At 38.3% G+C, this 17901-nt stretch overlaps 1 protein-coding gene across 2 annotated transcripts in view; it reads left to right on the top strand.

Annotated features, from left to right (window-relative positions):
- The window catches only part of FRK (fyn related Src family tyrosine kinase), a 113417-nt gene extending 96124 nt beyond the window's left edge, over nucleotides 1-17293 (top strand). The window contains exons 5-8 of one of the 2 annotated variants that reach the window (XM_053592515.1): nucleotides 3508-3666; nucleotides 11532-11713; nucleotides 13643-13808; nucleotides 14274-17293. In XM_053592515.1, coding sequence (XP_053448490.1) covers nucleotides 3508-3666; nucleotides 11532-11713; nucleotides 13643-13808; nucleotides 14274-14335 — 569 coding nt within the window. In that variant the 3' untranslated portion in view covers nucleotides 14336-17293. Of the gene's footprint in view, nucleotides 1-3507; nucleotides 3667-11531; nucleotides 11714-13642; nucleotides 13809-14199 lie in introns of both variants that reach the window. The other variant, XM_053592514.1, reaches the window with a different exon arrangement.
- The last annotated feature ends 608 nt before the right edge of the window (nucleotides 17294-17901 follow it).

Below are 17901 nucleotides of genomic sequence, written 5' to 3'. Positions count from 1 at the left end.
CCCACAAATTGTTACCTTAAGGTGGTGTGTGGTTTCAACTTTATATAATATTGCATTCCTTTTGCTGACATTGTATCTTTCTGAAGCAGGTTTTTGATGGTTCTTGTAATCAAAACGCAAGATCTAGGCAAAAATCAATGTGGACCAGGAAATGAGGGTAGCACTGTTCAATCTGATTCTAAGACTCAAGTTGTGCATGTATCACTTTAGTAAGTAAGTGGGATTAAGAATGAAATAAACAGTCTTTTCCCTTTCAATTTACTTTTTCAGATAGCTGTTAAATGGATAGCACAAATACTTCTTAAGTTGTTTGGATCTAACCAAGTAATCAAAAGAACTCTCAGGCATTCATTTTGACTCAGAGGCATAGTGAAAAACGTGACTGAGACACTTAAGGGTGCCATGAACTGAAAAGGTTGGAACCCTCTGGTCTAATAGTCAGAGCTTCAAGTTTTGTGTAAGATAAACCTGAGTTCAAACTTGGCTCTGCACTCTCTGTGGGTTTGGACCATTTATTAACCTTTCTAAATCTCCTCATCTGAAAGAAAGAATTATAATAGTCCCCACTTTATAGGGCTTTAGGAGCATGGATTGAGTTAATGTATGTAAAGTATTTGTATGAGTTCTTTTTTTTTTGGCCGAGGCTGGGTTTGAACCCGCCACCTCCGGCATACGGGACCCGTGCCCTACGCCACAGGCGCCACCCTCTTTTTTTTTTTTTTTTTCTTTTCGAGACAGAGTCTCACTCTGTTCCTCCAGGCTAGAGTGCCGTGGCATCCTAGCTCACTCTCAGCCTCCTGAGTAGCTGAGACTACAAACGTGCATCATCACATCTGACTGATCTTTCTATTTTTAGTAGCGATGGGGTCTTGCTCTTGCCTAGGTTGGTCTTGAACTCCTCAGGTAGTCCATCCACCTTGGCCTCCCAGAGTGCAAGGATTACAGATGCGAGCCACAGTGCCTGACCATGCAATGAGTTCTTAATAAGTGTTAGCTTCAGTGGGGTTGCTGATAAGTGTGTCCACTGAAGTGCAAGTTCATAGTGCAGGAGTGACTCTTTTAATATCTGCCAGATGAAACAACAGGGGGGCACTTTTAAGTGGCCGGATCCCATGTGAGTACTCTGGGGGAGGATGTTCTATTCCAGCACCTGAGATTTTCATAATCACTGTGTGTATATGCTGTTAAATCCTAGTCTTATTGATAAGTGAGATTAAACTTTATTATCCAATCTAATCATTCTTTTTCTAAAAAGGGGCAGTTAGCTGTCCTTCCTAACACTACTCTCTAAAGGAGGCCTTTCGGGAGGTCAAAAGGGATCAATAACAACAACAACAACAAAAATCAGATTTCTTATATTAAAAAAAAAGCCATGATAGTTTTCTCTCCAACAGGAATAAGTATTATTGATTTACAGTGTAATAGCTGCAAACAGCTTTGATGATTGGTTAAATGTCTTCACTTTACTGGGGCCATTAATCAATCTTTGCAGCTATTTATTGCTTAGCAGACTACCACGCAATAAAGATGAGCTCGAAATCAACTCCCATAATAGGTTTGGCAGACAAAAATTAATATTTAATATTGCGCTACTAGCTGGGTTGAGAGTGAGTTTCCTTTACCATTCAGCTGGTCAGCTGTAACCAGCATAGCCATGAGCAGCCTTCACCCGCAGAGTCTCCTGACATTTCATGATTTTGACTCTTATGGATAGTCTGATTGGGGAATGATTTGATTGTCCTGCATTCTCTAAACCTGATGGCCACACAAAGCATTAACATAGAAATATATTGTGTATATAAATTGTATGAATAATGATCATAATTGTTGGTTCACAAAAAGCTTCATTAATCAGATTCTTTTTTTTGTGTATGTGTGTGGTGGTAGGGTGTCCCTACTATATAGGTATTTTACTGTAGGTTAATCTAGCAACCAGTAAGAACTATTCTTTAGTATGGTTTAGGTGACTCTTTTATTCTCAGCTCCATTTTGCCACTGTGATTCCAAATATTAATCCTATTTGATCCTGTGGAGTAAACCAGTGGTAAAGATGGAACTGAGGGAGCTCAGACACACATGATGGAGCATAGACCATTTTCTCCTTGTTCCTTCCTCTCCTTTGCCTATGAAAAAATACAATTGGTCCGTTTGGTTTTCCCAAGAGTATGCATATAAATGATAATGCAAAGAATGGTCAGCGGTCATTGAATACATATGTGCCAGGCATTGCTATTATCCTGATAATGAGCTTACGATGTCAGTAAGATTATTACCCACATTTTATAGATGAAGGAACTGAAGTTCCAAGAGGTTTAATAACTTGCTAAAGGTCACACAGGAACCTGGAAGCAAATCTGGGATTTGTGCGGAATCCAGACTTTGGCCTTGGTTCTGAACTTCTAGACTCTCACAGTCTAACCTGCCTAAATGCTTTCTGTGAAATTATCTGCAGGGCACACGTAACCCTTCTTAACTTTACATTAATAAACAAGTCACAGTGTCAAAGAATGTCAAAGCTTAGGGAATCATACCTGTGTTCAAATATCAGTTGTAAAGTATTCAACATGGAGAGGGTGATGAACGTAGTTTTCTCCCTGGGCATCATTGGAAATGGTATTTCCAGTCTCCGTCATGGTTACTAAGATGTGGAATGAAGTGTTGCTTCAATTACAGTAATGCCACTGAGATAGCTCATTCTAAAAGAAATGAAAGATTTTAACATTACTGATGAAATATACAGTCCAGGTATTCTTCCCTCTCCTAGGAGGTAACAGCTTGACACCTTGCATGGTAAGTCAGAATTAAATACAATTTAATTGTAGATGAGACATCGAACTAGACCTCAGTACTGTCTCATATACCATTTGGTGAAGCTATTAAGGCTCTGACTGTGCAAACAGATAAGGCAAATGAAAATGTTACATTTTCCAAGTGAAACATATAAAACTGGTGGGAAAAAAGCCCTCCCACTAACTTTTGGGGATGACCTTGAATGTTTTCTAATTGGCCTGTACCTATATTCCTGTAGAATGAAGGACAAAAAATATGGCAGAATGTGCCCACAGTGGGCACCAAGGACAGGGCAGCTATCAGTCTTCTCTGCATCCCAGAACACAATCCTCTGGCTGCAGCAATTAAGCATTCAAGTTCCTCCAGTGTTCGTGTTAATAGAATGTCTTCTCTCTGTGTTAAGATTTCTGCTTTGTTTTATCAATTAGACCATCAGTTTCTCCTCTTCCTTTCATTTTTCATGGAGACCTGAATCAACCTTTCCTCACCTACGGGTCGTAACACATAAACTGCACATGCTGGATATACCAACACATGCAGTTATTAGGCTGCCCCAGCTGAACTGATTTCTCTTCTTTGATAACTCTGAAGATTTGTGATACTGCTGCTCTGGTGCCACTGAGAGGTGGGAGGCAATCTTGGTGATTCCCAGTAGACTGCTGTGAGGATAGGAATGCCTCAATCACATAAAGCGATTTTCCCCTCTTCTTGTTTCAGGTTCAATGGATCCAAATGACTTCCTGAGGGAGGCGCAGATAATGAAGAGCCTAAGACATCCCAAGCTTATCCAGCTCTATGCTGTTTGCACTTTAGAAGATCCAATTTATATTATTACAGAGTTGATGAGACATGGAAGTCTGCAAGAGTATCTCCAAAGTAAGCTAAAGATAATAAAAGGGGAAATAAAGAGGAATTTAGTTTAGCTAGTCCTATAAACATCAATTTAGCAAGCCTTCTATAACCCAAAGGATATTTACTATGTGTATATCTGTGAGAATGAATGTCTTAAGTTAACAATGAATGGCTCACCTACTATTTAACAGGAGGAATACTGGGTACTCAAAGAAAGGAAAATATTTATGTAGTGGATGAGCAAATTGTTCACAATAGACATATTAGAGTACTTAAATGTAACGTGGGAAATTAAAGAATGGATGTTTTGCCTGGTGCCTTATTTCCTCCACTAATTGAACGTTATCAGTCATGGACAAATATTTTTCGATGTTGTAGAATTGGGGGACATGAATTACTTCTGGGAAAAGAGGGGAGATGTATCCTACATTTTGTTCTTTGCCAGTATTTGACAATATTGTACTTGTTGGTATTAAAATATTTCCACTGCTGGGCAACATTAGAATTTTCAGACTGGAAAGCAGAAATGCGCTATTGCTTTATTCCTACATTTGCTTCCTGTAGTCAGAGAAGACTGAGGGCATTGTGAAATTTTGATGTTTATTACAAATGAATAATTTAGCAAACAACAATACGGTATAATAAGCATTAAAATGAGATGTTCAAAGACGTTGAGATCAAGTACTGAGAGAATAATTCATGCTTGAAAAATAGACTTTTTCGTATAATTTCTTGAACTGTCAGGATGGGATTAATAGGATGTACAGAGGTAAAGGGCGGTAAGAATGATGGAAGAAAGATTTCAGAAAGATAAGCGTATTCTCTGATTTTAGGGTAACTTGTGAAGTGTGGTGATATTAAATTACAGAACAAGATAAGAAGAACAAAGAATGTAATAAGGCTATTAAATGCTGCTAAAGACAACAATATACCTAGCTCCCTTGCATGAAGCTATCAAATTTAACAGCGGCAGAATGTTACTCTCTGCAGAAAGCCTTTGGCTGCTGAGCCCTTCTGCTTTATTCACAGGACAAAGTGCAAGCGTGACCTTCGGTCATATCTAACAAAACAGCTTTATAAAGATGGCCACTTATAATACACACATTATTAAATCTAACAGTCAATTCCTCATCCCCAGACCTGTCATCGGCATGTAATTTACAGGACACTGTCTCCTCCTGGAAGTACTTCTTTCTTCTGGAACACTTCACTTAATAGCATTTTCTCCTTCCTTTCTTGCTGTTTCTTTTCATCTGTGTAATTTCCTTCATCTCCCAGATCTCTCAATACCTTGGAATTCTCCAGGACAAGTTTGCAGCATCACTGGTTCTCTTTTTAATTTTGTCCAGTCTCATTGTTAAATTGCTTATGTCTTCACAGTTCCCCAAATTTTACCCTGCCCTTACTTCAGAACCATATATCCAAATGCCTTCTTAATTTTTCCACTTGAGAGAGATGGAGAGTAGTCTCTGTCTAAATAATGTAGGTCTACTGCAGTAACAAAGAGTCTCCAAATCCCAGAAGGCTTAACAGAACATTTATTTTATTTTTAAAATTTTGGAATATTTGGGAGTACATGTGTTTTGTTTGCATACTTTGTTTTTTGCACAAATTGAGTCAAGATTATCAGTGTGCCCTTGACCCAGATAGTGTGCACTGTACCCAATAGGTTGAATTTACCCAACCCCCCATAGCTTGGTTTTCATTGAGATTTACTTTCATAGGTGCACTCAAGTGTTGACTGATAACCCACAGAATGGGAGAAAACATGTGCATGCTTGTCAGTGCCCCCTGTGGCACCCCGTCACCATGTGAATAAAATAGCCTGGACACAGATTAGAAGTACAATGCTTGCAAGAGGTAGACTTCCCAGAGGTGCAGGGAAGCCTCCAGTGAGCTCTGTTGTGGCCTTTTATTGAAACAGTATACAACAGGTGTGAGGGTCCCACATACAGGAGCTGCGTGCTTGATGATCGCTGTGTGCTCTTTCCCCACTGGCTGGACTCCCATCCTGTTGCACCACAGATGCTTTTGCCTCAAGCTTTTTGTACTTGCTGTTTCTTCTGCCTGACATTTTTTTTCCTGACATCTATCCACATACTTACTTCTCAATTTCTGAAAGGCTTTGCTCACATATTTCTATCTTGATGACTCCTTCACTGCTCACTGTCTAAGTTCTAAAATTTAATCTCTTTCTACTGACTTTGAGTATTCCTTTTCCCTGCTTTCTGTTTTCTCTTCTTAGCTGTTAATAATCTCATACTATTGTTATTTTAGTAGTAGTACTATTTCCTACTACTATTTAGCTTATTTTTAGTGTTTTCTAAATACAATTCCATGAGCACAGAGATTTTTCTTTGTTTTAGTACTGGGAAAATGTCTGGCACATAGAAGGTATGGAGTAATTATGTGTTGAATGACCGAATAAATAGATTAAGTTGGGACCATTCTCATTCTAATAAGATTGGATTGGAGTCAAGATTGTTTTGAGACCTTTGATATCAGCTTGAAAAGTTCCAAATAATACAGAGCAAACTTCTTGGACATTGAGGATTTCTGTGGTTTGTTAACATGGTTTACTCATGGCTAAGTACAAACCCTATGTCTTCTGGGGTTAGGACATCAAGGTCAAGTTTATTAAAGCCTTCATTTGTGAAGTTATTTAGTGGCCAGGAAGAGTAATAAAAATATGCTCACTAAAGAAACTCCCTTCCCAAAGAGAGGTGGCCAATGAATCTACCACTCGTTAGCAGTCAAGAATGGTAAATACTATTAAGCAGAAACTTTATTTATCTGTTTTTCAGAGACAGAGTCTCACTTAGTTGCCCTCAGTAGAGTGCCGTGGTGTCACACAGCTCCCAGCAACCTCCAGCTCTTGGACTTAGGCGATTCTCTTGCCTCAGCCTCCTGAGTATCTGGGACCACAGGTGCCCGCCACAATGCCCGGCTATTTTTTGTTGCAGTTTGGCCGGGGCCAAGTTTGAACCCACTACCCTACGCATATGGGCTGGCACCCTACTCACTGAGCCAGAGGTGCCGCCCAAGCAGAAACTTTATTGAGTAATGGAACATAATTGAGAGTATTTCCATATTTATGTTGCAGTTGTAAATTTTCACAGATTTGTGAACTGTTATGTCGGTTTTTTTATTATTTTTAAATTTCAGATGAATAAGAGGGTACACATGATTAGGTTACTGTGTTTGTGTGTGGTAGGTGAGGTCCCTATTGTAGTTGTGTCCCGCACCTAGGAAGCATGCCATGTGCCCTAACATTGTACCCTGTCAGTGGTAGCACACCACCTTTATATTAGTTTTTGAAATACGGTGATTGTAGATCGTAGTAGAAGTGTGCTCTGAATTTTATTTAGGCAGCTCCTAGGGTTCTGTACCCTTCAGGACAGGAAATGTGTATTACTCAATTTCCTCCGGCATTGTGCCTGTCTGTAAACCTTTTTATATCCACTGTAATAGGATTACATGTATTCAATAGTTGAAATCACATACATATTTTTCTGTATAACCATTTCTGTAGTCCCTAAACTTTGGCTTCATTTTTAATAATACATTTCTCCAAAATAAGAGAAGCCTGTTGAAAAACTTTTGGATTGGGGGGGTAATTGATGACCCATATTTCTTGTTGAAATTTAAGGAAGATGAATATCTGTATTTTCTTTAGTCTAGTTTGTCTTCATTCCCCACCCCACCCCCAGTAAATGTTTATAAAGCATCTAATATATGTTAGACATTTAGATACTCTTTAAAGAGAAGCAAACCATTTCTATTTTTATAAATCTAGTCCTAAAATGTTGCTCATATTCTCATGAATAGTTCACTTAAGTGGACCGAAGTAGACAGAGATATTTTTATTAATATATCTTTTAACTGAATTTAACTATATACCTATTTGCTGTATGAATGGAAGTCTCTTCATTATCCCCTGTCTTTTGGGTACCCAGGAACTCTGTGTAAGCTAAATTTTAGGAAGAAAGTACAGGATAGTTCTTGAGATTACGAGATTAAACCTCAGACATAAATGGATTTGAATCTCCTGTCTACAATTTACAATCTGCTCCTCTGAGTAACACCAACACCTATGAAATGAGGGACAATAAGAACAATACTTCATATAGTTGTTCTGAGTATTAAATTAGTTGATTTATTAGAAATTAATTGTGTGACAAAGAGGTGGGGCAGAAGCATATATGTTTATTTTTTATTCTTTAAAATTCTCTGTATAGCACTTACTATGTGACAAGCCTTTATACAAATATTAAGTTAGTTCATTTTTCTAACCACTTTGTGAGGTCAGTATTATTATCCCTGTTTCACAGTTGGAAAAAACCAAGCTATGGAGAGGTTCATAACATATCCAAAATGGAAGTCTGGCTTCATAGTTCATGCTTTTAATCATATACATGGCACTGATGTTATCTTCCTAACATCTATCTGAATTAGTTGTTTATTGTTACACAACACATTACCCCCAAACTTAGCAGCTTGAAGCAGCAAACATTTATTGTCTCACAGTTTCTGTGATCAGGAATCCAGGTGCAGCCTAACTGGGTCTTCCAGTTCAGCATCCCATGTATGTTATAGGAGTTGACATTAATTATTCAGTCTAAAACAAGACTTGGAAAGGCTTCAATCAGGGTGTCAACAGATGCCCCAGTTATCTGAGGGCTCTAGTGGAGATGGATCCACTTCCAAACTCACTCATATGAGTGTTTCCTCCTGGGCTATTGGATTGAGGAAGTCAGTTCCTCGCTGCCTCTTGGCTGTAAGATGCCCTGTGTTACCTCCTACACGAACTTTCCATAGGGCAGTTTGCAACACAGCAGCTTGCCCTATTAGAGTGAGCAAGCTAGAGAGCAATAGGATGGAGGGCGTCAGTAAGATGACAGTAGAATCTTTTATAACTTGATCCCAGAAGTGATATTTCATCACTTTTGCCATATTCTATTTGTTCAATGTGAATCACTAGGTCCATAACACACTCAACAAAAAGGGCTTTTGCATAGGCCTGACTACTGGCCGTGTGGATTGCTGGGAGGCATGTTAGGGGCTGACTACCAAACAGTTAATGGTCACCAGCTTGTCTTAATTTCAAGATCATGCATTTGTTTTCCTGTGGAGTGAATTTGATATTGAAAGGCACAGCTATTTTGGGCCTGATAGCAGTAATGCTTTGCAATTATGCTGCACACTGGGTTGTATTTTATTCTCATGCATATATCTTGTTTTAGACTGAATAATTAATGTCAGTTCCTATAATGTATGATTCAAAACTCTCTGTGAATTAACACAGAAAAATAGACATTTTTGATGTGGATCAGATTCTTCTTTTAGGTGGCTTTCTTTAGTGGGTGACACAACGATTTAGACCCATGTTACTCTACCATTTTGAAATTCATCACTTAAGCTACAAATATGTGGGAGATTTTAAGGCCAGGCCTGAAAACGATGCACATTATTTCTGTACAGATTGCATGTCCCAAAACTAGTGACATGGCCCAACTTAACTGCAAAGGAAAATGGAAAATTAGTTTCCCATGTGTGGCCATGGAGAAAAGAAAGGACAAAAGGATTGAAGATCAGTTAGTTTTGCCTCACATTTTGTTGAAATATACTGTTTGCCTTAAAAAAAGAATTTATATGTATGCATGTGTACACACACATATATACACAATGTTTAAGTCTTCCCCATTTAAAAATTCCTTTTACTCTTTTTAATTTTTTATCAAAAAGTTCGCATTCATGTTGAAAGCACATAAATCACACCCTACAGTTTAACATGTGATTATAAAGTGAACAAGTACATGACTGGGAAGCCATTGCCCAGATCAAAAATTAGAATGTGGCCAGCACCCAGAACCTCCCTGAATACTTCATCCATCACAACCCCTATCTTGAACTTTATAATTGATTTCCTTTGACTTCACATTTAACTCTACCACATCCTAATTGTCTGCCCTTCTTGGTTAGGGTTTTGAGATTTGCTAGCTCCTCTGGCTGTCTCCATATCTTTAACTCCCACTGAGCCCTCAACTCCTTACACTGTTATTTCCAGTGAAACTTCTCTTCCTGTCCCCAAGATCACCAGTGACTCCCTAATTATTAGATTTAACAAGTATCATTTAGTCCTTACATTACCAGACTTACTTGTGGTGTTCACTATGATGGAGACTTTCTCTTTCTCAAAAAGTTTGTTCGACCTGTTACAACATTCTCTACTTTTTTTTTTTTTCCCTCTTATTCTTCTGGCTGATTCTTTTCAGTTTTCTTGCAAGTTCATCTTTTCCTGAATATTGGTGTTTCTCATGATTCTGTCACATCTTAGTGATCTTACCCATGTTTAATGTTTTAACTCCCACTCATAAGCTAGGACTGTTAAATCTGTATCTCTATCTGTGTGTAACCCTGTGCTCTAAGGCCCATATGCTAACTTTCTTTCAGGCATTTGTCTATGTGCATCTCTAGCTTCACAAGCCCTATAGGGTTTCATTTCAATTAGGGAGGTGCAATGATCATAATAGCTAAGATGGATGGGTTCTTCCTAGCTGCCAGGTTTTGAGTGCTTTACATGTTTTAACTCATTTTAGCAACTAATAGAGTAAGTAGTTACTGTTTTCACTCTACAGATGAGGAGACTGAGGCATAAGAGTGTTAAGCTGCTTGTCCAAGGTCACAAACAAATATGAGACATAGCTTGATGTAGAGTCTGGCACTCGGGCTTCCAATAGTGGTCTTCCTGACCCCTGCACAATAGCTGCCCCTCAGGGTCTAAGACTTTTGAGTCTAAGGTCTAAGACTGCTGGAGTTTAAGACTCTTGACTATGAATCTTATGGGCTTTATACATGATAGCATTTGGCTTATTAAGGCAGGAATAATAATAGCTTGGAATTATGGGAGACTTTTTTAATTCTCCAGAAATCTGAAGAAATCTACCAACAATATGGTAACTAGATACTTCCCAGGAATGACTTCAAAAAGTAACCACAAAATGGCTCTGACTCCCTCTACTAAGCATCAAATTGAACCTACTACATAAATTTCTTGTACTTAGGTATAGAGAATAGGCCGTAGGAGAAACTCTACCTATTAAGGGTATATCCATTCATGGAGAGATGAGCAACTTATTCTGAGAATAACAGAATAAGAAAGGGAAATTTTAAAAAAGCATGAAGCTTGGTGGTACAAATGTAATATACACATTTGTAACTGCTGACAGACTCTTCATTTTTATTAGTGAACTAGTTTTAAAAACAATATGATGGAAGAGTGAGAACTTTTCTTTTTTTAAATTTATTATTAAATCATAGCTGTGTACATTAATGCAATCATGGGGCATCATACGCTGATTTTATATACCATTTGACCTATTTCCATCATACTGGTTAACATAGCTTTCCTGGCATTTTCTAAGTTATTGTGTGAGAACTTTTCATGGGCTCAGTACTAAATGCAGATTAGTACTTTATAGGCTCAATGACTAAAACAGACTATGTCATGTTTGAAAGAAATTCAGTAGCAAGTAAGCAATATCCATGAAGAGACAACTCAGTGACATGTGATATTGAAAAGTAGTAATAACCAGACTCTTACAGATAACATATTTTGGGTCATGTGATGCCTTTGTTCCTTTTTCTGTGTAATGCACATTCAGGGAAGTGAGGGCTGTAGCCTTAGAATGTACTTCAACTCTGAAAATTATTGTCTTATTAATTAACCCTTTATAGCAAATGAAATTGTATTGATTACATTTTTACTCATTAGATCAGTGCCATTGAACTTAATTCCACTGACAGCTCATTCATCAACATTCTCAGAATTCACTGTAGTAGTCTGAATATTCCCCAAAGTAAATATCTTATTTTCTCTTATTGTGGAGATGATGCTGGGTCAAAAATCCACCTGACTCAGCAAGTAGACATGGCGGCACAGGTTGCCTCTGGAATGGCCTATCTGGAGTCTCAGAACTACATCCACAGAGATCTGGCTGCCAGAAATGTCCTCGTTGGTGAACATAATATCTACAAAGTAGCGGATTTTGGACTTGCAAGAGTTTTTAAGGTGGGTTTGGCTCTGTTTTAATTTATTTTTGTAATAGGTCAAAAACCTAACAAACTAGTAGACCAGTAGATTTACTGGTATTCTTTAAAACTGTGGTCCCAACCCACAGGTCACAGACCAGTAGCAGTTAGTGGCTTGTTAGGAGCTGGGCACACAGCAGGTGAGTGGTGGGCAAGTGAGGGAAGGTTCATCTGTATTTATAGCTGCTCCCCATCACTCACATCATCTCTCGAGCGCCACCTCCTATCATACCAGCAGCGGCATTAGATTTTCCTAGGAGCAGGATTGCTGCCATAAACTGTATGTGTAAGGGAGCTAGATTGTGTGTTCTTTATGAGAATCTAATGCTGATGATTGAAGGTAAATGTAAGTTGCTTAAATTGCCCCGAAACCATCCCAACCCCAGGTCTGTGGAACAATTGTCTTCCAAGAAACTGGTTCCTCTTGCCAGAAAGGTTGGGAACTGATGCTTTAAGACAATGTTTTTGTAAGTTCTGTGGTCCACAGACCACCTCAGTGTCTCGAAACCTTACAGACAAACCACCCATCCATGCTTGTTTCTTCTCCAAGAGGAAAAGAAAACAGAGAAAATAATGACCACCCAGAATGAAAAGTATGTATTTAAGTTTGAAGTTGAATTAATGATTTGTTTCTCAGCATCGGTAGTCTCTCTTTGTTTTTGTTTCCTTTACAAAAAGCAGCATACTTCACACCGTATTACCCTCCCCACCACTGCCCACTTCACGCCAGACTGGTCTACCTGCTGCCAGAATTCTTCAGCAATCATTGGCTTTTTATTTTTCCTCCCATTTTGTGACCTTAGTCCAAAAGACACTGAACTAGGAGATACAGTATTAGACGTTTTTCTCTCGATTTAATTTTAAATTTCCCACATTGTGCCCTAAAAATATGGATGTGGGTCATGAAGCACAACAAATAATGATTCCCTTTTGATCTTCAAGAATTCATCGTTTTCTCTTTTTTGTAAACTAATTAGAATCCCGGTGAGTTGAAAAATTAATGTAAATCACACGGACCCTACTTTTCAGGTATCTGCAAGTAGTTACATGGTAATTATAAACGTCAATGGCTCTCCAATACCAGCAGTAAATCAAAACAACAAACAGGCTCTGCTTCCATTTTTTTTTTTTTTTTTTTTATAGAGACAGAGTCTCACTTTATGGCCCTCGGTAGAGTGCCGAGGCCTCACACAGCTCACAGCAACCTCCAACTCCTGGGCTTAGGCGATTCTCCTGTCTCAGCCTCCCTAGTAGCTGGGACTACAGGCGCCCGCCACAACGCCCGGCTATTTTTTTTTTTTTTGTAGAGACAGAGTCTCACTTTACTGCCCTGGGGTAGAGTGCCGTGGCGTCACATGGCTCACAGCAACCTCTAGCTCTTGGGCTTACGTGATTCTCTTGCCTCAGCCTCCTGAGCAGCTGGGACTACAGGCGCCTGCAACAACGCCCAGCTATTTTTTTGCTGCAGTTTGGCCGGGGCCGGGTTTGAACCCGCCACCCTCGGCATATGGGGCTGGCTCCCTACTCACTGAGCCACAGGCGCCACCAGTTTGGCTGAATCCTCCGGTATGAATCCTCCCACGTATGGTAGAATGCTCCTTCCAGTGCTATTCTTAGCACGTATTAGGTTTTCAAATGATACAGAGTGTCCATAAAGTTCACATGCAATTTAAAATAGTTGACTATTGCACGGGAACTTTATGAACACCCTGTATTTTGTTAATGACTTCCCATAGATTATTCAGTCTTGTATGTCAGATTCAGAATTTGCTACTGTAATTATCAATTGAACTAAGCTCATTTTGTATCTTTTCCCTTTAAATTTTAATGTGAAGCAGGTTAGAGATGAATGAGGATAGCAAAGATAAAAATCACTTTAACTTGGCTTGATTCCTCAATGCATTAACAGGTAGGTAATGAAGACATCTATGAATCTAAACACGAAATAAAGCTGCCGGTGAAGTGGACTGCGCCTGAAGCCATTCGTGCTAATAAGTTCAGCATTAAGTCTGATGTGTGGTCATTTGGAATCCTTCTTTATGAAATCATTACTTATGGCAAAATGCCTTATAGTGGTGAGTAATTAATTCTAAAGTGGGCCTTTCTGCTGCAGGTCACTTACTTAGGTGTGACTTTAACTGCTTTGCTCAGACTTAGAGGGCAGAGTTATGAGGCTGACCACACCACATACCTGTGGGAGCTTGATAGACACAATTTAATGACAATAATTTGCATTAATGAGATGGTTTATTGCTTCTCTCTCCTTTGCTATTGAACTGCAGTCTTAAAGACTGTTACTTGCTTCAGGATTTAGTTTTATCTCTGCAACCTGGGGAGGGGACAGTGGACCTCATGGCTTAGCTAAAGAAATTGATTTGCTTTGGAACCTAGAGTGTAAGTGTCTTTAAGACACTCATCTTTAACTTTTTTTTGTTGCTGTTGTTGGCTTCCTTCTGTATTTTTTAGGTATGACAGGTGCTCAGGTAATCCACATGTTGAGTCAAAACTATAAACTGCCGCAACCATCTAACTGTCCACAGCAATTCTACAGCATCATGCTGGAGTGCTGGAATGCAGAGCCGAAGGAACGACCAACATTTGAGACACTGCACTGGAAACTTGAGGACTATTTTGAAACAGACTCTTCATATTCAGATGCAGATAACTTCATAAGATGAACACTGAAGAAGAATATTAAATAACAAAGCAACAAAAATACTGAATAATCAGTCCAGAAATGCAATCTGATCAATCAACTGCAAAATCAGTTTATCCTGACATATGAAAGTGATAGGGTAAATTTAGGCAGGTATCACACAAAATATTGTAATTGCGTTTTATTGACTGGGCAACACTGTAGGACATCTAAGATGATATATTATTTTCTCACTTCCTGGTAAAATTAAGTGCATTAAACAAAGTTATTTTTCTTTTAAAGAAATGCTCACATTTCTATTTATTGTTTGAAATGCCGATCAAGAGAATCAACAGATGATAGTCAATTTTTACTCAGTGACTGTTGTAGCATTTTCCTGTTTACTGATTACAGTGGTTATTCATTATTCTTCAGATTGCTGAATCCCATCAGGCTGTTATTATGAAGGGATTTGATTGCTTTGGTGCACAGCAGGACCTGTGCTTTGAGATTTTTTTTTTCTTTTTTAAAATATCCTGTAACTACAATGATGGTAAAGCCATGTTAAACGACTTGATTGTACTTGGAGTAATTGCACGTACTTGCACCCCATGCATAAAAAAATGAAACAGCTGTTGAGAGAACGAATTAAAATTTTTCTCATTTTGTAGAAGGAAATGATGGAATTTTTTCTATACCTCAGTATGTGCAATCTGAGAATCATCTACAATAGTTTTAATCCCTTAATGTCAAGAATCAGGTTGCAAAGCTGATGAGTTATTACTTATGGAAATACATGAAAAACATCTAATAGCCCACAGTATGAGAAATAGGTCTATTGAAATAGAAAAATAAGAAGTGGGCATATAGGTCAAAGTTTTAATACAAAACAGATTAAACTATTTCAGAATCAGAGGCTAGGAGTAATGTCTGCACTATATCAGGGAAAAAGATTTTTACTAATCTTAAATTTGGATTAAACTTTGTAACAATATTACTGTCTTCTCAAGCAACGGGGATATCAAATTCTCTGCCTCATTGGATGACGAGGGGGACTTTTCCAAGTTGGTTTCAAAATCAAATGTATATTCAAAGACCTTTGATGTAAAGCAATATGAATGAAACAAGCCACTAGAAAATAGGATGTTTTGAATATATTCTCTTATCTGGCTTTAAGAGAGAAGAACCTATCCAAATAGTTACAGAAACCCAAGTTCAAAGTGGATTCAGTGAAGCATAAATGAATCTGTAAACTCTCTTAAGTGGATGGTAGGAGGCCTCTAGGCACAATACCACCAGTGGTTCAGTGATGTCTATGAAGTCCCATGTCCTTTCCAACATTTGCCTCTGCCATCCTCATGGTTCATGTTTTCAGGATAACAGATGGCTGTCATTGGCAAAACTGGGGCTCCTCGTTCTCTCTCCTCGTCTAGCAGGAGAAAACAGGAAACTTTCTCTCAAGCTTGGATAAAAATAGTGTTCATTTTCTTGTTCAGGCAAACTTGGGTCACATGCCAGCCCTGGACCAATAATTGATATAATGTGAATGCTTTGTGCTAACTGGCTTAAAATAAGTCCTGAGACCGAATCTGGCAATGGGGTCAACTTCCCCAGAGACAGGATGTGAGATCAGAATTTCTGAATAAAATTAGAGAATATTAGATGCCACGAACGTGTCCATTGAGGAGAAAATCCCTTGAGATGACTGTTAGATTTTATCAACCTGTGTACCAGTCCATCTGTCTATTCATCCACCCTTCCATCCATCCGTCACTATCATCTCACCCCCTCCTTTCTCTCTCTCTCTAAATATATATATATATAATATATATATACATACACACAAGGTGGCCATAAAGTTTGTATACAATTTAAAATAGTGTGCAATTTAAATTTGTATATACACACACACAAATACACATATATCACATCTATATACAGACATATGTACGTATGTATTTATTCACATATACACATATATATGTATATAGGGAAGGTAGGTGTGTCCATATACATTCAAACTTTTCTGAAGTCCTTGGACTAAAAGGGGTCACATAGGGCTAAAGATTATAAAACCGCTTGATTGGGGAGGAGGAGCCCGGAAGGGGAAAAGGAAAGAAAAAGAAAAAAAACAAAACCACTTAATTCCTTTATTAGCAGAACATATTTGTAAGCTGAGATCAACACTAATATTTTTAATCAGTTGACTATGTATAGTACAACTTCAATTATTTTTATTTAAAGTCATGGAGTCTAAAGCAAGCAAGGGGCAAATTATAAAAAACCAGTTAGTAAAACTTCAAAGAAGATTATTTTTTCAAGTTCATTTCTTCGTGTTCAATTCTGCTTGGGCATATACAGGAATGAATGGAAATTTTTCCATTTCATTGTGCACATTCAACTACTATATAATTTGTCTCTTTGTACTAAATGATAATAATTTTTTAAACTAAGATCTGATTTCTAAATATATTAAAAAAAGGTTATTTTTTCCTGTTTTAATACCACATGAAACCGGTTTAACTTACTGTGTTTGATTCTTGGGGACATTTATGTTCAAGGTTTCTGTCAAAGCAATCTATTATTCTTGTTTTTACCTGATGGATCATGGAGAAAAATAATGGATTCAGTTATGAGAAGCAATAATAGATTTTTTTTTCAACTGACATAAATTTCTCTCCCTGTATGAAATAAAAGGATCAGGAGAAGATATGTTGAATTTTCCTACAATGAGCCAGCTCCTGTTAAATTTACCTCCCATAAATTGTAGCAAAGCACTTTTTATGTAATGTTTTATTTATGTAATTCAGTTATTTGGAGGTGGTGGTGAGAGATGTGAGTATATCATTTCATGTTGTATTTCAAATCTCTTTTGACAAAAACCGTAAGAATTTTTGTGACAGAAAAAAGTCAATGTTTCATTAAGTCTCCTTTTAGAAGGTAGGGAAGGAAATAGGTTTAAAGCACACATGGTCAAAAGAGGCACTGGGTGAACACCTAGTAACTGTGGAACCTGAATATTTAGCCCTCAAAACAAAGTAAAAGTCAAGTGATCAGCAATGTGCAAACTGAGCTGTGGGAATGGGGAGACATAGAAGACAACAGTGAACAAGCCGGGGGGGAAATGAGAGCCTGGACCTGTTCTCAACTTCCGCTCACAATGTGCCTCTGCTTGACGGCCACATGGATTCGATGAACCATGAGGGACCCAGACTCTTCTGACTCTCTGATGGCCTAACGGGAACCATTGTCCTTGGAAAGATGCCATCTCATCACCCAGCTGGAGCTTCCTGGAGGAAGCAGGGCCCAGCTTTGTTCCATGACTTGTCAAGCATATGCTGTACCTGCAATCATGTTTTTCATGGTCTAACTGAGCATGAGTTTTGGACCAAACAGCCTTCCTAGTAGTGAGTCAGTGGTATATTATTAGCGTCCTTTGCAAAGACACATTATGTGAACTAGTATGGCAATGATTGGGTACCTTATTCAAACCGCATCATTGTGTTCTTCCATTGAGAAAGGCCACTCTTAAA

Source organism: Nycticebus coucang, chromosome 5, assembly GCF_027406575.1.
Source record: "Nycticebus coucang isolate mNycCou1 chromosome 5, mNycCou1.pri, whole genome shotgun sequence".
Classification (NCBI taxonomy): domain Eukaryota; kingdom Metazoa; phylum Chordata; class Mammalia; order Primates; family Lorisidae; genus Nycticebus; species Nycticebus coucang.
Note: the sequence above shows the minus strand (reverse complement) of the source record. Positions and strands in the feature narration are given on the sequence as shown.